The sequence below is a fragment of the Gambusia affinis genome, linkage group LG03 (genome assembly GCF_019740435.1).
Source record: "Gambusia affinis linkage group LG03, SWU_Gaff_1.0, whole genome shotgun sequence".
Lineage (NCBI taxonomy): Eukaryota > Metazoa > Chordata > Actinopteri > Cyprinodontiformes > Poeciliidae > Gambusia > Gambusia affinis.
The window spans coordinates 29,595,393-29,619,494 of record NC_057870.1 but is presented as its reverse complement, the minus strand read 5'-3'; the positions used below and the strand labels follow the sequence as shown (position 1 = coordinate 29,619,494).

The 24,102-nt window shown below is 38.5% G+C and overlaps 1 protein-coding gene across 1 annotated transcript in view; it reads left to right on the top strand.

Annotated features, from left to right (window-relative positions):
* The window catches only part of LOC122828468 (neurogenic locus notch homolog protein 1-like), a 52,815-nt gene that overhangs the window by 3,284 nt on the left and 25,429 nt on the right, over positions 1–24,102 (top strand). The window contains exons 3-9 of the mRNA XM_044112060.1: positions 14,316–14,578; positions 14,655–14,990; positions 16,989–17,111; positions 17,200–17,433; positions 18,980–19,135; positions 19,434–19,619; positions 21,031–21,144. Of these exons, the coding sequence (XP_043967995.1) occupies positions 14,316–14,578; positions 14,655–14,990; positions 16,989–17,111; positions 17,200–17,433; positions 18,980–19,135; positions 19,434–19,619; positions 21,031–21,144 (1,412 nt within the window). The remainder of the gene's footprint in view (positions 1–14,315; positions 14,579–14,654; positions 14,991–16,988; positions 17,112–17,199; positions 17,434–18,979; positions 19,136–19,433; positions 19,620–21,030; positions 21,145–24,102) is intronic.

Genomic DNA, 24,102 nt, shown 5'->3' with positions numbered 1-24,102 from the left:
GCAGTTAAACCTTCCCTGAAAGTTGATGATCTGCTTTTTTACCAACTTTTTAGCCAGTAGCTCTTCAGGGATCATTTTTATGGTAGTCAATGCTATTTATTTATTTATTTTTTTGCAAAACTGTTATGTTTGGAACTGTTTAGATTTAGCTAAAAAACATAAATCAACAGAATCAGACGTTACAAAAAGTTAGTGGCAAAAGTATTTAACTCTCCGATTTAAAACTGGTTCTCTTTTGAATTGCCTTTTGTGTTGTGACAATACTCTGGTGTATCGCTAGGGGAATCTAGCAAACTTTCTACTGCTAGATTCTGGAGGATTCATAAGTTTAAGTGAAAATGTGAAGAAATTAGTGCTTGAAAAAGCATCCAGAAAAAATTTATAAAACCTTACTAAAAAACGGGCCAACGTTAGGACTTCTGCAAACTATTTTATGTAAACGTGACCTAAGGAGACGCTGGAGTTCTCGGTTGTGTAAGACTCACCTCAGTTGACCTGATTGTTGAAAGCATCTGTTTGTGCCTATCGTTTAAGTTCTCATGCATGGAAAGTATTGGAAAGTTTTCCAGAGGAAGTCACTAATTTGACACAAGATTAAGATTTCAACAAAAAAGAAATCATTTATTAAATTTTAGATAAATGAATCTTTAACTAACATAGTTCCTGTTGCTGCAGGATTGTTTAGCAGTCATATTTGTTCCTCCTTTTTTGGGATTTATAAGGTGGGATTTGAGGTGACAAGGAGAGCAGCAGCCATTAAGGGTTTAAAAACCTCAGGGCTTAAATTTTGCTGCTAAAACCAGTTGACTTTTTAGGGGTTTGAGCAAGTGATGCCTCCGATAACAATCTGAGTCATTAATTCCTCACTGGTATGTGTCCCTGCTACAGTATTCATTTACCTCAATGAAAGTGAGCCCTTGTCCCTCCAGTTCTGAGCATTCTTCAATGGCACCTCTGTTTGCCCCAGTCAGATGAGTCTATCTTAACTCCCCCTCACGTCCTGCGGTCCCCCCTCTGCGCTCCTATTCAGAGTCAGGAAGCAGCCTCGAAGTGGCCTGAGGGAAGAAAAGGTGCCGTATCTGATCATATCATCACACAAGCAGAAGCACATAGTGCAAGGCTTTTATATGGCCGCCGTCGCCAGTGTTAGGTTCCCTTTGGCTGTTGAGAGGAGTTTTCTGGCCGAAAGAAGCGACTTGGTGGTAGGGATCCTCTGCGAAGTGGATATTTGAGCTTTTGTGTTTGGCATATATGCCAAGACAAATCACATAAACTCTGATTGGAGTTACTGACAGTCTGCGTGAGGGTGTGTGTGTGTGTGTGTGTGTGTGTGTGTGCGTGCTTGAGAAACAAAGGTACTCCAAGCCACACTTCCTCTTTTCTATTATTTTCATCATCCCAGACCACCTGCTTGTGGGTTGATGTATAACAACCATGTGGGCCATCCACTCATCCAGACAGCAGCATGCTCCTTAATACCCATGATTACTTGTGGTTTTTGCCCATTGAGCTCCACACAAAACAGATTGATGATGTCTGCCAGGTGTTTTTTAGCTTTCAGTCACTCTCACTACCGGACACAAGTCATTCTCTGAATACGTAGGAGAAAGGGATGAGATGGGCTTTTATGGAAATCAATTGTAAATTAAATAATAATTTTAATTTTACAGGATGGGATCAATCAATCGGTATTTTACAATCTTCTCCATGATTATAAATGAGATTAACTATTCAAACGACAAGTACTAATGCTTAAGGGTGCATTCACACCCTCCGTTTGGTTGAAGTGAACTCTGGCGAATAATATATGAATGCGAAGTGGACCAGAGACCGCTCCACAAGCAGGAAGTGGACTTTAGACTTTAGTAAATACAACCAAAACAAACGTCTGTGTCTAGCGTATAGGGAGAAATGACTCGTGGTCTTTTACCACAGACAAATCCTACAGCCACTAAAATCTGATGCCACTCCACTTTTGTTTCCATTTCTTGTAGAAGGAAATCATACTCAGTGTCTTCTTTACAGGTTTTTGTGTAATTTCTTTCAGTAGTTCTTGCTGCAGCGCCCCCACAGGCAAGTGGGGAAACAAGTTTTTCAATTAATTGGGATCGTTTGGAGCAGTGCAGTGTGAAAGTAAACCGCATAATATATGCGGCTGAAAATGTAGCAAATGTTTGGATTTTGCTCCAGAATCGAACCGAGTCCACTGTGACTATGAGAATATTTTGAAATTATGTGGTTTGCTTAATTTAACTGTTACACTTCAGTCAGAAAACATATTAGAAAACCTGAGATACTACAGGAAGAGACCAGTTACTATTAGGTGTGCACCGATTGTAGTTTTCTAGCCAATCTGAAATTACCAATCTGTTATTTAGGATTAGAGTTTTGACTCACACCAAGAACAGCGCTACAAAACATGATCTCTAATATGCGACTGCTGAAAATGACAGATTGTATTGAATGAGTAAAGTTTCCTCTCTGTTAAAGTAACAAAAACAGATGTGGATAACTGGTAAACTGGCATAGAGATAAATAAATATCTGCTGTTAAATAAACGGATGTATATTAGGGTTGAAACAATTAATCAGATTAATCAGTTACTGACAAAATCGTCAACTAATTTACTAATGGACACATTAGTAAATTGTACTAATGTCCGGAAGGTCTATAAAAAGCCATTTGTTGAAAGAGCAACATACTCAGAGCAGTAATTAAGCCAAAAAAATCTACATTTTGTTTATTGTATGTTTATGTATTACATCATGTACTGTTGACCTGTTGATTAATTATTTGAAAAATTAATCACCAGATCATCTTTACACAGTGTTGATGTTGAGTCAAACAGAAAGGTCTGAGCTTTAGCTGCAGATGTATTTGCTACAAATCGTCAAGCATGCACTAAAGGAACGCTGTGTGTTGCTTTATAGGTAATAAAACACTTATTTTATTATTTTAAAAAGGACTTTAATTATTTATTTGCCATTTTTATGTATTTTTAATGTTGTGCCAAATAACTTTAAACAACAATAAGTTGTTAAATGAAAAATCTGCAGAACGTGGCCATTTTTTTTTTTATTGGATTACTCGATTAATCATCAGTATAATCAATAGAAAACTTGATTACTATAATAATCCTTAGCGGCAACTTTAATGTACAGTGATCCTCACTTCGGGGATATGGATTCGCATTTCGGATTTTCATAGACAGGAAGTAAAGCATTTTTTTTTTTGGTGCATTTTTGCATTCTGATTCGCTAAAAACTCACTCCCCTTCAGTGTCAAAACATACGTAATTGGCCATCATTTGTCGTTCAGTGCAGTTATGTGTGTACATAAAACAACTTGGCAAATTTACATTAAGTTGGCCTATATTTCAAAAACATCTCCTAAACCCATAACACACTGGACACACAAAGTGTTTGCTAATTGTAAAAAAAGTTTTCTATTTCCCATGGGCTGCATCCCGTGTTGCTCCGAGATTCACAGGGTCACTAATGACGGCTGCCAGATGTGGGCCGGCCAGGTCAGCTCTCCTGTACGATTACAGAGGAAGGGAAAAAGTGATGAACATAAGGAGAGGGCAAGAGCTGGAGAGTCCTGTAATTTCTGCACCCAGTTGGGATTCAGCGGTAAATTCAGTTCCCCTAAAAACAGTCAAGGATTTTCCAACAGAATTAGTTCTGCTCAGCAAGCTATTTTTATCCCAATAGAGTTCTGCACCCAGTTGGGATTCAGCGGTAAATTCAGTTCCCCTAAAAACAGTCAAGGATTTTCCAACAGAATTAGTTCTGCTCAGCAAGCTATTTTTATCCCAATAGAGTCAATTTGTGTGATTGCAGCTAAATCTAACTTTCTTCTCTTGTGGTGGTAAAGTTGACACTCTGGTTAGCCACGATACACACTGCTGGGAAAGCACAAGAGAGGGCAGGAAAAGGGGAGAAAAACAGGGCGGAGAGGCCCCTCTCCCCTTGGGCGAAGCTTTTAAAACAGATCAGACAAGACTAAAGAGGACTTAGCCGAGGCACAGAAGCAAACGGCCAGGAAATGAGAAGCAGTGGGGTGGTGGTGGGGGACAGACAGGATGAAGAGAAGGGAAGTCAGAGGTACAAACATGGTCCACTAACCCAGTTTGACTCCCAGATGAAGACACCTGAGACATCAAAGAAAAAAACGCCGGGTTATTAAATCACAGCCAATGTGAGACATAAAAACCAGACTATCGACATGAGGCTGTACGGCCTAAGTACGTTCTCCAAACAGATAACAGTAACTACCAGTAACAGTAACTACTGCTGCTAAAAAACCTGTTGTTTATTATAACTGTAATAATGTCTAAAGCCTTTTATTATTATTTCTGGATTTTTATAGTTAGTTAATCAGGTTATATGCCACTTACTGCTAGCTGTGGTTTAAAGCAATGCTAACTATTGGCAGCTTTTGTGGCCAATCCAGTGTCTGTGTTTTTTTTTGCAAAAACATTGCCCTCTAATGTATTCACGGTTCAGGATACAAGGATTTAATTATTTGCTAATTTTTCTGTGGAACGTAACTAAATTATAAGCTGAAAATGTGCCTACTTTAAAATATTCAAATGGAAATGCAGCTTGGAAAGCTACAAATCCTTGGTACAATGCTGTTTGATATGCTACTAGCTGGCATTTGCAAAACAACCAATGCAGGAGCGCCATTCATTTTCCTTGGCATTGATTGACTGATTTATACTAGTTTCTACTTCTGTTATTATACACTATGTGGACTAACGCATACTAAGGTGTATTTGATGTTTGAACAATTAAAATAGGGGGTTTTAGGCCTTTTTTTGAGTGTCCTTCAAGGATTTGTAGCTTTTCCTGAGTAGTTGAAGTACTACACCAACCCTGTTTACTTCACTTTAATCAAACTCTTGTTTGTTTGCCAAGGAAGTCTAGTTTGTTTGGGAATGTATGAATGCTCAATCAAACTCTTCTACGGAACAAGAAAGGAAACTCTGGTACCTTCAAACCTTTGTCTTGGTTTGGTTGAAATGGACCGAATGATTTCATATGTGAACACCAAGTGAACCGTAGACTGCACCAAAAGCAGGAAGTGGATTATAATGCAGGGTATTTTGGGTAAATACAACCAAAACAAACACAAAGTTTTAACCTTAGATTAAGAAATGGCTTGTGGTCTTTTACCAAAGACAAAAGAGAAATCCTACAACCACTAAATTCTCACAAAACTCCATTAGATTCTGTTTAGATTTTGTGATGAAGGAAGTTGCACTCTGTGTCTTCGTTAGATCGTTTTGTGACGTTTCCTTCAGTGGTTCTTGGTTCAGCGCCACCACAGGCAAGGAGGGGAACAGGTTTTTCAGTTAGTTTGGATTGTTTGACACAGTGCTGTGAGAAAGTGAATCTCTCCTGCTGAAAATGTTCCGAATGTTACAATTTTGGTTTCCAGTCGAACCGAGTTTGGACTATGAGTTGTGAAAACAGCCTGACATTTTAAAGCCCTTTAAATCTTGGGACCACCATGATTGCAGAAATGAGCAGTTTTGAAAGTGTTCCTTTGTGAAACCTGTTTTGGCAACCTGTTGAGATGTAATTATACCAATGAGAAAACTGGAGAATTACAGAAAACAGATCAGGTATACGTGTGAGAAAACCCAAAGACAAACAATAAAGTAACTGTATCTTGTTGGGTTGAATGTTTAAGAAATGTTCCAGTAAAACAGCTGCCTCCCTGGTTCATGTCTGTCCAGACCCGTTCTTTGGCACATCTCCTGCCCAAATCTTTTTCTCTAGTTGGGCAAATTATTCTGTACATTCAGTAATTTCATATTGTAATAATCCAAATTAAAATCTAAATTACAAGACAGATTAAATAAGTTTGTTTTAACTTGATATGTTTTTGCTTTAACTTAGAAATTTGTTAGTGTTGTCTGAGTATTAGTCACATTTCAACAGTTATCAGTAAAATTAGGGAATATTTACATATTACTTTGTGTCCCACAGAGCTTTACATGTTTCAATAATTGAATAAATAGACAACCTAATTCACTAAGCCTCTTAAAAAGCATCCAAAGCGATGTCCATGCAGCTGCCTGAATCTGTGTACTCACTCTGGGCTTTTATTTGTGTACAGTGCACATGTGTAGCCCACATATTACATCTCTCCATCTGCGCGTGACCTCAGAAAGATGGCAGATGGCAGATTGGCCCGGCAGTCAGGAAAACCCCTTTAAGAGTGACGCCAGGCGCAGGGTCAGATGTCACCACAACATCTGCTGCAGACTCGAGCCGCCGCCCCGGCGCTCTCGTGTGTCCCGTCCGTGGCAGCGCAGACCTGTTGCCACGGGCTACCGTGGAAGCATGTGAAAAAGAGAAGTGAGCGCAGAGGAGAACAATGACAGCAGCCGGGTTCAGGGATGACAGAGGAGATAACAGTATCCTCCTTACCGCGGAGATAGCTCCACTGCTGTCCTGCAGTTACATTATACCTCCCAAACACCTGATATTTGCTCAGCTTCTGATTTGTGCCTGTCTTTTCATGTCTTCTTTATTTACCTTTACCTGCCGCTGTTGAGATTATCTGGCTCTGCAGGCCACCAGATTTCTCTTGTTGAAGCAGCTGCTTTGCTCTGTTTGCTTTGAACACAGAAAGGACTCAATAAAGAAGTCTCTGAATATCTTGTATCTTGTTCACCTTTAAGACCTTCTGGAAGCAGTTGATTTTATGTCTTTGAAAGCTATTTTGAGCTAAGTATGATTTATTTTTTTTTTTACAAGTTTTTGCCAGGTTAAAGAGCAAACTGTTAGCATTCTTTGTGCAGCGTGTGCTGCAGTTGACTGACTGTTAGCGCCTCAGCTGGAGCTTGTTTGCATTGAGCTTCCATCAACCTGAGGGTGCGGTGTCTTTCTGTTTGTCTTCTCGGCCTTGTGCAAGACCTTTGGCTGTCATGCAGTACAGCTACTGCATTACTGTACTTAAGTAAATTTTTTCTTGTATCTATACTTTGTTTAAATCGATTTATTTGTGGGTACTTTTAACTTTTACTCCACTACATTTTACATTTCTGCAGTGTGTTGCACCACAAGTTAGTTTAGGCCTGTCACAATAACAAATTTAGCTGGATGATAAAAGTTATTGCGATAAACAATAATATTGTTGTTATGAGACCATTTTCAGGGAGTATAATGGCAATGACATAATAATGCAGGGCTTATTTACAGCCTCTCAAAATCAACTTCTGATGAACATTTAACACTTGGGATGAATGACATTTTAAAGATTCAAGATAAATAAACACAGGGAACAGTAAATAACGTGGGTACTGAGGTCTCTGAAACGAAACGTCCAGGTTAACAGACACCAGTTCACCAGACTGAAGAATTTTGCCATCTAATAATTTCATCCATTATTGGAAAGTGGAAAGGAAAAACAAACAATAACCCAAATGAAAATGATGTGTCTGGTTTTACTTTATTATGCGATTGATTCATTGCTGATTGCGACAGGGTTAGTCACATCGCTTGATTTTTTCATTTGTTTTTGAATTTGAAAGTTTGTAATGGTGTCAGGAAATTAAAATCTTGTTCACTATTGACCCTTTATTAGGTTGAACATACAGTATTTTTTAACTGAAGGACCTCATCAGTTCCTATTTCTCTTATGTGTCTGGTGCTATTTTACATGGACCTGTTAAACTAACACATTGGTTTTGCTTTGTGTTAAATAATAACCTTCAAAAATATAATTACTTCTCTTTCTTACTCAGTTTAACTCTGCAGATCATCCATGAAATTCTGATGCACAGTGTAAACTGTCACAAGCAGTTCACACAATAAGAACATGTATTAATATGAAGGCACACTTAATGCACTGCAAAAAAACAAAATCTTACCAAGTAAATTTGGTCTATTTTCTAGTGAAAATATCTTAGTACACTTGAAATAAGACAAAACTAACTTACAAGTAACTTTAATTTCTTAATATTAATTAATAAGTTCTTGTTCTTTTGTCAGATTATTTCATTTATAACAATAAATCTTTCCCATATTATAAGTGACATAATCTGCCAGTGAAGTTGTACTTTTTTTAATCAATATTAAGGAGTTATTCACTTAAAACAAGCTCCTATTACTTGCTGAAAAGTTACTTACTTTTAATTGAAGTGTACTAAGACATTTGTACTAAAAATAGAGCAAAATATTTGCTAATTTTTTATGTTTTTGCAGTTATTGTGCTTTAACATCAACCTGCCCATTAGAACAGAGATGGAAATGAGCCATCTGGCTTATTTCCATTTCACACTAGAAACTAAACCAAAAATACTTCAGATTTTCTCTTTTTGTTGTGTGATACTGCGATAGAGAATAGGTTAAGCAAGTACTTTTACTTTCAATACTTTAATTATTTTTAAAAGCACATATTTGTTTACTTTCTGTTTACTTGTACTTTGACTGAATTAAAGTGTTTGAGTACTTCACTGCTGTTTTGTAAGGTTTCAAAGCCTCTAAGACGTTTTTTTTTTTCTTCAGGAAACACGATGTGCAGCTGCTCACGAGCTTCTATTGAGGTTAAAAATCAGGCCAGGAGACTCTTTAGAGTAAAAATTCCTTCTCAACCAGCTTCCCCTTTCTCCTTTTGAGAGTCCTACCGAGTCCGTTCCAGTTGCCTTTCTTCCAGACTCTTTTGTTTCTCCCGCTGTTTGTGTGTGTTTTGGATTTTCAGCTTTGGTTTTGCTTGCTCTTGGCCCCAAACACTTAAAGAAAAGTGCAGGATCTATTCGGAGTCACTTGGAAGAAAGTCTGAGGAGGGCATTTAGCATCAGTTATAAATCTGAATGTGATGCCTCACCAGTGAAAAGAGGCGGTTAGACAGGAGTGGAGCGAGCTGGTTTTGGCGGGAAGGAAGGTGCACAGAGATGAAGGATTGGATGCCAGCAACTGTTCGGACTTTAAGAGAGGAAGTGAAACCAGCAGCGCGGGCCAGTTCAGGAACAGAGGACGTTTCATAGAAAGATTTTTCTGAGACAGTGGGAGGAGAAAAAAAGAGGGAAATGAGAGGAAAGAGGAGGTGTAACAGCTGAATACGCCGGGCCTGGAACGAGAGCGTTGAATGGGGAGTTGGGGGGTTGGCAATGGACCCACTTATGCTCCGTTTTCTCTTGTTCCTCGTTTCACTTAGAAGAACATACGAAAGAGGCGGCCATTCAAATGTCCACTCTACATTGAAGGTCCCAGCTTGCATTCATTCCTTATTTGATACAAGAAGTGTAATAAAATAATTTTTTTTAACTTTATTAGGATGTTTTGTGCACATAGAGGACAGTAGGTTGCAGGAAGGAGGCAGATATGGGAGATGAAGGGGGCGGGGTGGTGTGGGGGGGCGGCTGGCCGGGGCAGCAGCTGCTGTCTCCTCATTAACATGCGCACCTGCTCCCTGCGGCCTTTTTCCAGCAAGCTCGTGTGGCGCCTCACAACTCGAGCACTCGCCACCGCTGGGGTTTAACCGGACCGACCTCCCTCCCTCCCCACAAGCAGAGAAGCCCCCCGCCTCAGATATGTAGCACACATGCCTCTACTGTTCTTCATGACACTCGATATGTGGAAGAATTTGACATGTTGCTGATTGTATTAGAGCAATGGTGTCCAAACTGCGGCCTGTGGGCCATTTGTGGACCTTTTACTGACTTTTTTGGTGGCCCCCAAATTGCAATTCAAGATAAAAATTGGGGTTGATACAGTTGGAGACATTTTAATTGTACTTAAGGTAAAATTATTACAGACTAGCCATGGGGATTTATCGTATTGTTTATCATTTATTGGGAAAAATTCTTATCATGACGACAATAATTTTTATTTATCTTGATAAATTTGCATTACTGTTAAACAATTATTGGATATGTTGTTTTTACTATCTTCTCCACTAATTGAATTTGAAAATATGTTAAAATTCTTTTTATTAGTGCATTTTTTGCTATAAATCAAACTTCTTTAGGTGTCGTCCTGAAGAACGTTTTTCAAGGACAGCATTTGTGTCGGTGGCACTAAGAAAGCTAAAAATCCTAATAAAGATGTTTTTCACCATCATTTTTTTTGTTATTACAATAGGACCACAAAATATAGTGATAAAATTATTGATCTTTGGGAATTTGTTCTTGCGTTTCCATGCCATTACTTGAAAATGGTCTCAAAAGAACCATATTGTTTATCACACCCGGGTCAAACTTGAGGCCCGGGGGCCAAATCTGGCCCACTTTAGCTTTTTATGTGGCCGTCTAAGACTCCAAATTACACCAATAAGTCCCTCCAGTTTTTCACAAATACGCAATTGGTTTGTTATTCACACATAATCAACACAAAATCAACAAATCCCCACATTTTCTGTTTTTCTTTTACTGCAAAATTTTCTTAAAATTGGCCAAAGTAGTGACTGCTGCCTTAGCCTTACTTGATTAGCTTGATGTCAAGCTAATAATTAATAAAGTCACATTTAACATCATACATTAGTGCAAATATTTTAACAATTCCTTAGAAATATTTCTAAATTAGCCCCAAAAAATCTGTGATTTTGATCTAAACGAAACACAAAAACAATCATGAAATCCTGTGTGGACTGACCAAAGATGTTCAATATTATTTAATTTTAAGAAACACTGATAGAATGCTGAAACAAACAGCTATTTGTTGGTATTTTAACAGTTTAGTGGATTTTATCAGTACATCATGGGACAACCGGCCCTTTAAGAACATTCAGATTCAGATAATGAGTTTGACCTCCCTGGTTTATCCTCCAGCAGAATTTATCACCGTTACAGGACTTTGTGTACAGTGTGTTTTTGGTTTGTTGTTCTCAGATGCCTTTCGCCTCCATAGTTGTTTTCTTGGATTTGACATTTGACTCAGATTTGGTTTCCCCTTTGATCTTCTTGTTGACACCAATAACACGACACTCAGACAAGGTCCCACGTTTCGATCGCTGCTTGATGACTTGCCACCGCTGGCTGCTACTGTTTATGTTGCATTGAGCCTAGCATGTGATGTTTTCTTTTCCTTGTCACAGTCCGAAGGCTGCGTAATCCCCTGAGAGGGGGACCCTGTGTAAACACACAACTGTCCCCACAGAGGGGCCGCAGCTCGGCCCCCACACACACAAAGGTGCTGGACGCCCTGGGAATGTTTGGGGCCGCGTCCTGCCAGCCCCTCAGGGCTAACAGCCTCGCCGGGTTTAGTCAGGTATTTCACAGCGACTTTGGGTTTTGATGTCGTGGGAAGGCCGCCGGACAGGATGTTTCCTTCATGATATTGTGTCTGCGAGAGGCTGGACTCGCTACACTGTTCAAAGAAAATTGGTGCTTCAGAAATAGATTAAAAAGTCAATGGACATTTGTATTTACTAATAAACATGAACATGTGGCTAAATTCTATCTCCAATTTCATTTGCTGGGTAATTTTAAAGTTCAATAACTGCAAAAACATAAAATCTTAGCAAGTATTTTGGTTTAGTTTCTAGTGCAAATATCTTAGTACACTTGAATTAAGATGAAACTAACTTAGAGTAACTTTTCAGCAAGATATAGGAGCTTGTTTTAAGTCAGTCATTCCTTAATATTTATGAAAAATGACTAGTTCGAGATGCAGATTATTTCACCTGCAGTAAAACATTTCTCCCATATTTTATGTGAATTAATTTGTCTGTGGAACTAATAATTTTTCTTCCATATTAAAGAATGATTGACTTAAAACAAACTCCTGTATTTTGCTGGAAAGTTACTTGTAATTTAGTTTTGTCTTAATTCAAGTGAAGATATTTGCACTAGAAAATAGAACATAAATACTTTTTGTGCTTTTGCAGTGTGATATTGCATTACAGAATATATTCAGCATATACTGTTACTTTCATCACTTAAAGTATTTTTAAAAGCAAGTATTTGTTTACTTTGTCTATTCATTTGTACTTTTATTCTAGTGCAATGTTTGAGTACTTCTACACTGCTGTTTTGCAAAGTGTTTCCCATGTCATAAGTTAATTTATCTGCCAATAGAACAATCACTTTTCATCAATATTGAATTATTTAAAACAAGCCTCTACATCTTGCTGAAAAGTTTCTTTTCAGTCAGTTTAATCTTATTTCAGGTGTACTGTGATCTTTTCACTACAAACTAAATCAAAAATACTTGGTAATGTTTTGTAGTGTACAGGGATAAAAACACAAAATGACAAGAAGAAATTGACTCTTCCTTCCTGAAGATGGACATTTTTTCACCGCCTGTCTGATGCTGGAGCAAATCCTCTCAGCAGAGGAAGGAATAAGAGCAGCGAGGTGGTGGTATAGCGCTTTGAAGTTGCCATAATGTTGGCTCACAGCTCAGACACTGTGGCAAAGCCTTGTCCTCAGGATGAATGAGTGCTGACAAAAGGTCAAAATGAGCACTTTTCATCCCTGGGAGATGCTGGATGGTGCCGAGATGGCTGATTCTCTCCTGTGTCAGCTTTTGAAACAGAAAAATTTGGCAGAAGATCTGAAATACTGTAGTTTTTTTGTGTTGTGTTTGTAATGATTGAGACTTGCTGGCAGATCTTCTTTGTTGAAACCAGAAAAACCTCCAAGGTCAAGACTAGAGGATTGTGGCTGGTTGAAAACAGAGCTGATATCGATGGATTTGCATGTAATTATAAGAACTGAACTGAATGACAATAAGATGCATGCAACTGTGCAAAGTTCCTGCATATTATCCCGCAGTGTGTGTGCGCCGCTGTTCACTCAGACTTTAGGTGTGTGGCCCTTTTGTTGAGCCGTGTGCATCCTCTGGGGACGAGCCCTGGGCTCCCCTCATTGTAATTGTGAATGTGTGAATGTGTCTGTGTGATGTGAGGCTCCTCTCTCTGCAGGCATTTGTTCGCTGGGGTCCGCGCGACGTTTATGACTCAGACACAACCTGTGAGAAACATCACAGGAGTTTGTCCCGCTCTCCTCCTCTCCCAGTTTTACAGCCTCGGCACATTGTTCGCTGGGAGTGACGGCAGAGAGGCGGATGTGCCTTTTAAAGCAAAGGTTCTCATGGATGTGCTGCTGGATCTTTTTTGCTCCAGTTACTAAGTGCAGTTGCGCACAAAGCGAAGGATATTTGCTTGTTTGAGGCATTAGTCTTGGTTGGGTGGATATAGATAGTGGAGTCTTTTTCTTTTGCTAATGTAATGATGAAATTATTTAAAGAAAAGTTAAGACATTTGCTGACCTACAGAAGTTGTGATTTGTTTTTCACAAACGGGTTGATTTTCTAAATTTCTTCCCCTCTCATGGAACTGGGGCCGCCGGACAGGATGTTTCCTGTCCATTTGTTACTCAAACTAGAGACACAAGTCATTGATAAATAACTTAATTACTTAATCCCCCTACTGTGCAGTGTTGTGTTTTGATTGTTTGTTTATAAAAGAGGAACTGCGAAATTAATTTAGCAAAACATAATGTGTGATGACAAGAAATGTAATCTGATCTAATCTCATCAATCGACTGATAGTTGCTTGATAGGCGGGAATTTTCTTACAAACTTGAGTTTTTTCATGTATGAAGAATTTTTGTTTTAATATGCTGAATTTTAAAAAAGTACCTTTTATTTGAACAATTTATTGTGTCAGCTGTATTAAATACAAGCTAAATATTGTGGTTTTCTCACACATTGTTCACTAAGACATAAATTAAATCTTTAAAAACTGTGACTTAAGTTGCTTAATAGAAAAGAAAGATAAACAGAATAAAATATATAAAACACTTAATAAACAAAAATATTGACACCATTGTCAAGTAATATAACAGTAATGGCATAATAAAGAGAGAATACATTCTTAACTATCAAAAAACTTTATATTATAAAGAATATTTAACACTGGAACTGGAAGACATTTAAAATACCGAAAAATGCATGAATAAAACAACAAAAACAACAAACAAAATGAATTACAAAGTAAAGAAATTGTCAAATCACCAGACTGGAGATTGTTGTCATCCAGTTGTTGGTAGCAATAGAGAGAAAAGAGAAAAACGATAAATCATGCAAATGAAAATTATTGAGTTTGTTTTAACTTATCATGCAATTAATTGATCTGTTGCTTTTTGGCTGATTTGCATCTTGAGCATCTAAAGTCAGACACATCTGGTGAAGTTACGTCCTTTAGCATTACCACATTTTAACATGGCTCACTTTTCGGTTTCCAGTTCTGAGTCATGATTAGGCCTGAGTCCAACACTACAATTATAACCCACCCTGTTTTCAAACTCTTATAAATCCTAGTTGTTGCTGACCACACTCACTGCGTATGTCCAGATGCCGAGACGGATACGTGGGGAGCAGGTGCCAGTTTCATGATCCGTGCAACAACTTGTCATGTATGAACGGAGGCACTTGTCGGGCCGTCTCCAAGGGAAACACAGTGGACTTCAACTGCACCTGCAGAGCGGGCTACAGCGATCGCCGCTGTATGACGCCAGTCAATATCGCCTGCCTCAGCTCGCCGTGCCGCAACGGAGGCACCTGTGAGCCAGATGGTCTACTGAAGTATAGGTGCCGCTGCCCACCTGGATGGACAGGTAAGAGACGAGAGCTCTGTTGTAACAAGCTCATCACTCACAGCTAAGACTGGATACAATTTTCCCGTGACCTCAGGTAAAGATTGCGCAACAGCCGACCCGTGTGCCTCCAACCCATGTGCCAACGGCCAATGCTCTTCCGTCGATTCCACCTTCATCTGTACATGCACCCCGTTCTTCTTCGGACAAACCTGCAACCAAGACATCAACGAGTGCGACACCATCCCGCCACGCTGCAAAAACGGCGGGCTGTGCATCAACGAGGTCGGCGGCTACAGGTGCCAGTGTCCTCCGGAGTTCACTGGGAAGCACTGCGAGAGCCGCTACCTGCCCTGCAACCCGTCGCCCTGCCTGAATGGAGGCACCTGCATCCAGAAGGGAGAAACCAGCTACGAATGCTCCTGTGTGCCAGGTACCTTTAGAGACTTAGTATTTAAAATCAATTAGTTCTAGCTACAAGCATTAAACCTCGTTCAACCTCAGGCAAATATTAAAAGTACTTAATTGGTGAAACTAATTCAGGAGTGGCTACATTTTAAGTATTTGTAAGTGTATATATATATATATATATATATATATATATATATATATATATATGTTTCTTGTTCTCCTGTTAAAATCAATAAATAAATGTTAAAGAAAAATAAAAAATAAGGAGTGACTGAACACTGCAAACAAACTAAATCTTACCAAGTTTTTTGGTCTAGTTTCTAGTAAAAATGTCCTAGTACCTTGAAATAAGACAAAATTAACTTACAAGTAACTTTTGGCTTATTTTAATTAGATAAAACAAGCCATGTCACTTTCTACTTATGACATGGTAAAAATGTTTTCAAATGAAATAATCTGACTGTGTTAATATTCAAGAGAACCTATTATGCAAAATTCACATTTTGCACGTTTTTCTACTTGCCTGGTGAAAAACCACCCAGACGATTCTTGGCAATTAATTAATGTATACTAACCTGCTCAAGAAATATGTTGCGTTTAAGGAATTATTGACTTAAAACAAGTTTATATATCTAACTGAAAAGTTACTTTTATTAGTGTTGTCTTATTTCAAGTGTCAAGAAATTTGCAGTAGAAACTAGTCCAAAAATACTTGGTAGGATTTTGTGTTTTTGCAGTGAAGTGAGTCATTTCCTATCCCAACTCAGGAGCTAAAATGATCAGGACTCCTTGTTGCTGGTTAGGTGGTGATGTCATCTAAGGCTTGGTTTTTTCCTGCTTATGTTGTGTCCTCGGTGTGCATGCACACTGGTGTGTTTCTGCTTTTGTGTGTGAACCAAAGTGGAGCAGGAAGGCATCGGGAGCTTATCGTGAGGAAATGGCCAAGGGACAACATCCGTTTCACATGGTGGAAAGAAGGAAAGCTCAGGCCTGCACAACCCTCCGCCACTCAAGAATCACTTGTTTACTCTCTTTTTCCTAGTCAGTTCAGATGTTCTTGTGCAATTTTTGGCAGCTCTCCAATCCTTCTCAGGATTATCTTCTGTTCTTTGAAACACATGAAGGCGACTTTCTGGATTATCTGAGACGTTTGCTTCTTTAAACATTTAAAGACCAATTCGACACGATGATGCATCTTAGAGACATTATTGTCATCCATCTGTCTGTCCATCCATTCATCCATCCATTGGTTTATCCATCCATCCATCTATTCACCCATCCGTCTGTGTGTCCGTCCATCCATCTATCCATCCATCCATCCATCCGTCTATTCATCCATCTGTCTGTCCATCCATCCATTCATTCATCTTTTTATTCATCCATCATCTTTCCATCCATTGGTTTATTCATCCATCCAGCCATCCATGCATCCATCCATCTATTCATCCATCCATCCATCTATTCATCCATCCGTCCGTGTCCGTCCATCCATCTATTCATCCATTCATCCATCCATTGGTTTATCCATCCATCCAGCCATCCATGCATCCATCCGTCTATTCATCCATCCATCCATCCATCGGTTTATCCATCTTTTTATTCATCCATCCATACCTCTGTGCCAATAACGTTATGGTATTTACGGTAATTGTAATACATGCAAATACTCATCATGTTTTCAACTGCAATTCAATTTTTCAGGAATAAAAAACTGTAAGGAAGTGACAGTTATGCGCTGTGTTGGTTTTGCTTTGCGGGTTATGTAATCCAACACACCACCTTTTAGGTCCAGTGGTTGTTTCTGGTGCAGCCGTGAAACAGAGGGGATGTTATTACATGGCACGCTTCCCGCAGACCTCAGAAGGGCACAGCTGCCTTCTTTCTAGGGAAGGAAAAGACAGTTGACCACATTTAACTGAACAAAAGTGTCACTGCAGTTGTTTCACATCAGGAGAATGAGAAACTACATTTTTGAGGTTTGCAGTGCTTAAGAGGGCAACATTTCTCTTGTTGGGTTCAGGATTCTCAGGAAAGAACTGCAACCATAACATCGACGACTGTCCGGGTCACGAGTGCCAGAATGGAGGCACGTGTGTGGACGGAGTCAACACCTACAACTGCCAGTGTAAACCAGAATTTACAGGTTTGTACAACAACCTGACACGGAAAGTAAAATTATTTAAGAGTCCATCCATTGAAGAAAGAAATAACCCCTGTTTGTTTCCCCACAGGCCAGCTCTGCCTGGACGATGTCGATGAGTGCCAGCTCATGCCCAACGCTTGCCTGAACGGCGGCACATGCCACAACACATACGGCAGCTACCAGTGCGTGTGCGTGAACGGCTGGACCGGCGACGACTGCAGCGAGAATATTGACGACTGCGCCAGCGCGGCGTGCTACCAGGGATCCACCTGCCATGACCGCGTGGCTTCTTTCTACTGCGAATGTCCCCACGGCCGCACAGGTGTGTTGGTTTGGTTTATGGGACAACTCTCCAGCTCCCGTCTTATTTTGGATGTGCTTTCTTGTGCAGTTTGAAGTGTGTTATAGAAAGTTGAGAAATGATTGTTTGCTGGAGCCGTGGGTTCTGTTGAAGTTTTAAATTTTACCCAATCGCTAACTTTTGCCCATGACGTATGTAATTCTCCAATTTGACGCTGTGAAGCTTACCGGAAAATGCCTGCGCTGTAAACTGCAAAGAGAGAAGTGCCAGATGGCTGTTAATGGTAATTTAATATTTGGAAGCGTGACCCACATGGACAAGAACGGCTTTGTTTACTTCCTCTGCTGGCATTGCTAAAACTACAGGCAGATTACAATTCATTCACAACTTCTTTGTTTTGCTGATTGGCCCGCTGGAAATTCTTTCTGAGGGAATCCAAGTCAATGGGAGAAAGCCTGAACTGTGCTGTGAAGGGAGTTGAGAATTTTGTGGAATTGTGTAGGAAGGCAAGGAAACAGCTGGTAAACAACTTAAACAGTAAGATTTTAAAATCACACCAGAGGGTTTTTTTTCTTGAAAATATTGCATTCCTGTTAAAAAAGGAATTATCTTTAAGGTCATAAAATCTATGAAGATCAGATCCGTTGCAGTGACTAATGCATACGCAGTGAAAAACTGGTCACTCAGGAAAAAGAAAATAAGAAAAAGAAGAAGTCCCTGCCTCTCTCTGTGAACCCTAGCAAACTTTGAAACACCAAACCGAAACTACAGAATGCCAGTGGTCGTAAACTGTTTTAGTACATTCTGTCTATTATGTGAACATTCAGCCCTGAAAGGATAGCATATAAATACACAACTCATCCAAAGAAATAAAGGAAATAAAATCATATAGTTTTGGTCTGATGTGCATAAATGTTTTAGACTTTAAACTAGAGATGATCAACTTGAAATGAGTTAAAATAGGGCTGGACGATAAAGATGAAAAATTATATATCAGTCAATATCAACAATTATTGATTAGTATCTTGTTTTTTATATCTGATATACTTTCAAACTGGTAGCAATAGCATGACCTTTCCTGTTTTCACTCCATGTTGTTTTATTTTTAAGTAGTTATTAGGCACAGTGGTGAAACTTAAGTTGCTACTGTGCAGGTTACTCAGCAGCTTGTTGCTAGGTAGCCACAAGTTACTCAACAAGTTGTTGCTAGGTAACCAAAGAGCATGTGAGTTAGTTGATGCCACCAACCTTTCTTAGCAGGCTGTGAGAGGTTGAGTGGCTAAAGCTTTTCCTCTAACTACATCCCCCAGAATGCTGTGCGGTTCTGGATTGGAGTTCAATTTAATTATTAACTATTCTGTGGAATGTGTTTTCCTTTGATCTTGATATTTTATGTGTTTATCATGATATATTTTGTTGTTGACCTTTTTGGCCTCTCTTAAAGTGTTTTGCTTTTATTGGCATCAGGTGACTCTCACAGGAACCTCCAGTTTGGTTGGTTGATGTTTGTTTGGAAAGCGACAGCAAATGGAAATCATTAATATTCTTATTTTTGACGCTGCTGCAGGTCTGCTGTGCCAGCTGAAGGACGCCTGCATCAGTAACCCCTGTAAAAAGGACTCCAACTGCGACACCAACCCCGTCACAGGAACTCATATTTGTACCTGCCCTTTGGGATTCATCGGTCCTTCCTGTGATCAGGACATAGACGAATGCTCTTTGGGTAAAAACCAACTCCAAAGCCATTTATTTCCCAGTAACAAAACCAGAGTTACCAACAACATACAAGCTCAGGCTCTCCTGTTATTATGGGTGTAATGGTACCCTAAATTATAGCAAATGATACCCTCCAGGGTATTATTCCTGTAATCACACTAATGATTTTAGCTTTTTTTTCTAATATTAAACCACCAAAATGATGATGTAATCTCAAAGACATTGCGCTGGCTTTACCATGAAATTGCTGCTTGTTAGCAATCACCCAAAGGAAGCGAAATGAAAGCATGGATGTGTTTTAACAGGTTCCAACCCGTGTGAGCACGCTGGGAAGTGCATAAACACCAAGGGCTCGTTCCTGTGTAAGTGCCAGCGGGGGTACATGGGAACGCGCTGCGAGCTGGACATCAACGAGTGCAAGTCCAACCCGTGTCAGAACGAAGCCACCTGCCTGGACCAAATAGGAGACTTCCAATGCATCTGCATGCCAGGTGAGAAGCTACATTAGAAATCTGATTTGCCAATCCAAACTTTACCAGAATGATATCTGCTTTTTTTAAATGCAAAGAAATCTATTTTTTTATTTTGTTTCTGAGATTGGAAGTACAGTATTTTGATGGTACTGTAACTTTCTAGTCAATCAAATTAATCAAACGCAAGAAAGTATCAAATGACACATGAAATATGTGCATTAATGATGAACAGAAGAACTAATTTGTCCTCTGAAAGCCAAAAAATTTTATTTTTTTTGAGCTGAAGTAACCTCCATGGATACTGCTTTCAGTGCTTTTGTAGATGTTTAGTTTTATTTTTCAACCTTTCATTTGGTCATGAAATACGTAGCGGCTTTTGCACAATCCAAAATATTATTGTTTTATGTCTCTATGTAAGAGTCTCAAATTTGGAGAATCAACACTCTGTTTCTTTCACAAATGTGTGCAAAACTTTATCCATATTCCGCTACTTACGGAGAAATTTCATATTTGCCATTAAATATAAAATGAAATTAAAATAAATTAAGTGTGACAAAAGAAAATAAAATTAAATGAGTGAATAAAAAATAATTATATTTGGATGTAACGTCATCCTAAGGCATAATATCTCTAAAATCTCAATAATACACCAGTAATAACCCTTTCACAAGTAATATAAAACCTTTTTCTTATTTTTTAGCTCCTTTTTTCCTTGTATTTTGAAGTAAAATATTGGAAAGAGATTGCTGTGTACCAATAATTTACCTCAATATAATTTGACAAGCAATTAAATAAACCTAAGGAACATTAAATGATTACTACCTACTTATACAGAGACCAGAGTTCACTGCACTGAACCTCATTGAAAACCTTCTGGTTATTCCACCAAATACTGATTTCTGAACTCTTCCTGCGTTAAAACATTGGTATTGTTGTTTCCAAATTAATATAAATTTGTTTTCTTTGCATTATTTGAGGTCTGAAAGCATTGCATCTTTTTGTTATTTTGAAAATAAAAAAATAATTTCAGAGATGTTGTCAGTAGTTTGTAGAATAAAAGAACAATGTTAGAACAATAAACCTCTGAAAAGTAAAATAAGAGAAACTGATGACTTCAAGTGGTCTCTTAATTTTTCCTAAAGCTCTATATCTTCATTTTTGTTAGTTAGTTTAATATGATATAAATAGATAAGGAAAGACAAGCAAATGTTGCCAGTTGCTTTTTGTGCAACACTTCTAATATTAAGAAGCACAAATAGCTCCATGTGTTTATTATTATAAGCTTTTGTGTGAGTTAATCTGAGCTCTTTCCATATTTCTACTAGGATTTTCATAATGAATGCTTATTTAGGTAGAAAATTGCTGCATTTGGCATCATGCTTCTCTCTTTGTATCTCTCCCTCCCGCTCCTCGCTTGCTAATTGGCCAGGTTACGAGGGAGTGTTCTGCGAGATCGATACGAACGAGTGCGCCGGCAGCCCCTGCCTCAACAATGGCAAGTGCATCGACAAGATCTACGCTTTCGTCTGCCAGTGCCCCACAGGTGAGGCTGCCGTACCGCCGCAGAGGGGGAGGAGATGGGAGAAAGGAGGGTGTAAGGCCTGGGGGCACAGAGGTTGATCTCTCTCTTTCTCCGGCTGTTTTTCTCTCTCTTCGTGTTTCTTCCCTGCTCCCTCTCTTCCGCTCTCAAACACAAACACACACAAACACCTCTCCGGACGGGCACTAATCCCAGCCCTGAGGCAGGCTTACGCAGGCCCGGGCAGCCGAGCAAGACGATGCAGTTGAGGAGGAGAGGTTAGAAAAATCTATAGGGAGAGGCTCGAGGAAGAGTGAACTTTTTTAAACAAGTTTCTTATTCCTTTCGTCAAGACTAATGATTGAGAAAATACTTAGATCTGTGGTTCACTGGGTTCTGCTGATGATTAGTTCGGCTGGTTTGGGCTCTTCTATAGAGCCCTAAAGAGTTACACTGCAAAAACACAACATATTGCCAAGTTTTCCACAGAAAATGTCTTAGTACACTTAAAATAAGAGAAAACTAGCTTACAAGTAACTTTTCTAAAAGATACATGAGCTTATTTTAAGTAGATAATTCCTTAATGTTGATGAAAAACAGAATAATCTGCCAGTGGAACTAGTTCTTTTTCATCAATATTGAATGATTATTTATTAAAACTAGCTCTCATGTCTTGCAAAAAAAGTTACATTTAATTTAGTTTTGTCTGATTTCAGGAGTACAAAGATATTTTCACTAGAAACTAGATAAAAAAAATACTTCCTAACAGTTTATGTTTTTGCAGCCTTTTTCATATTCATGCCATTTGAGATTCAAAAATTTCATTGCAAAACCACAAAATCTTACTAAGTAGTTTTGGTCTAGTTTCTAATGCAAATCCCTTAGCATGGTTGAAATGAGACACAATTAACTTGCATATAACTTTTCAGCAAGAAATATAAGCTTGTTTTAAGTTGAACTATTAGTTAGATAATCTGACTTTTTCCCCATAGTTCATTTCACTTATAACTAACTTTTTCAGCAATTATTGCCTTAAAAGAAGCTCCTAATTCCTTCTGAAAAGTTACTTGTAAGTTTTCTTAGTCTTATTTCAGATATTTGCACTAGAAACTAGACCAAAATACTCTTGTCTTTGCAGAGTTTGTTCAGAAATGAACGAATGAAACAAATTCATTCAAGGTAAAATAGAGTGAGAAAAAGGTCGGCGTTTTTACTTTTGATTTTTTCGTTGGGATCGCTGAGGTGGAAGTGATTTTTTTCCCCCTTCTTTCAAAGAGAAAAATTGCAAAATTGAGTGGATCAAAGACAGAAAAGCAGGATTCCTCCTAGCGGGAGAAAAAAAATGAAAAGGGAATGACAGAAAAAACATCCCAACAAGTAAGCTTTTGATTTAAAAGAAAAGATCCAACAGAAGAGCTTAACACCTAAAAAAACTGTTCGGCACTGAGTGAGGGTTATGCAAAGGAGCAGCTCAAACATCGGTGGTGAAAGTGTTTTTCTATCTGTATGCGTGTGTGTTGGGATGCACAGACCGTTATGCTGAAGCAGAAGGGGTGCAACAAGGGGGAGGGATTTTAACCGCCCTGTTTGAGATGTAAATTTGTCCCTGTTGCGAGGCCCGAGGCGAGGTCCCCCTTTTCATTCCTGTACATGAAATAGCCATGGAAACCCCGCTGAGAGCCACTGAAATGTCTCGGGATAAAATCCCTCTGCAGTGCTTGTGTGTTTCTGTGCACGGCTGCACCACCTTTTGTGTGTGTAAAAAAGAAAAAAAGAAAAGGGAAAAAATCTTTGCATTTGATTCTACAAGCAGGGAATGTCTCAACTTGAACTCTTTCATTAAGGAAGCACTAATATTATCCACTTTATTTATCACATATTTACTGCTTTCAGTTTACTGAAAGCAATTCTGTGATGCATTTATCTGTTGGTGAGATATTAAAATTGGCTAAATCTTTCCTAAACTAGTTTCAGCTGGTGATCAAACCCCCAAAAAATCAGATGTTATTGGGTGTCAGTGCATCCTTAAAAAGTTTTAAATAATTTATTTAAAATTAAGGCCTTAAAATGTCTTAAATTTCTCAGAAAAAAAGTAAGTTGCCCTTAAAGTATCTCAAATTTTGGGGTGTCAGGACAGTTTAATTTCATATTCTATGTAGTTTATTTTTCTTGTGGGACTTTTCTGTCAAGCAAATGTTTGAGTCGCATACAAGCAACTCTAACTAGTTGCTAACATACCTTTGCTAGCAGCTAGCTAGCTTTCAGTGTAAATTGATTGCTGCATTCATTCTCTGCAACAAACCTTGACATTACAACCGTAAAAGATGTGCGATTTACATTTTTGTTGTGATACAGGTCTTAAATTTCAAGTCAGGAAGAGTACTTTGCTTTCTCTTATTTGTGCTGTAAATCTTCCTTGACACTGCAAGGCAACCAGACCCACTATACTGTTTGATTAAGTTTGCAGACACAAACCACAGGAAACAAAAAATAATAAAAAAAATAATATCATTTAGCGCTTTGGCCAAATTAGTTTTTATATCTCGTGTTGTTTAGGTTTTTTAACTGCTTTTAAAAAAAATAATTAGAGAACAAAAATGGTAGCACTTGATGTAAATTCTTTGGAAAGTGCTTTCTAATCAACATTGGTTTTTTTACTTTACTTTTTAAGACTTTTTTTTTTTACTTCATTTCTCACTTTTCACATATTTAAACCTAAAAGAAGAAATAGAAACAAAGTTTAAATTTATTGTAATATATCTGTTTACAAATTAGATGGCAAAAATCTGTTGAGCTGTTTTTAAAGATTGATTGAAAACACCTTTTAAAACATTTGCAATCAAATTCGAGATTTTGTGTTGCAAAATTCCTCTGTATTTTTAATGTTTGAAAAGTTTAATTCCACTTCATGCATGTAAATTCACTGTCTGCTTGCAGCTTTAAAAAACAAAAAAACAAACACCCCTACAGGGAGTAATCAGC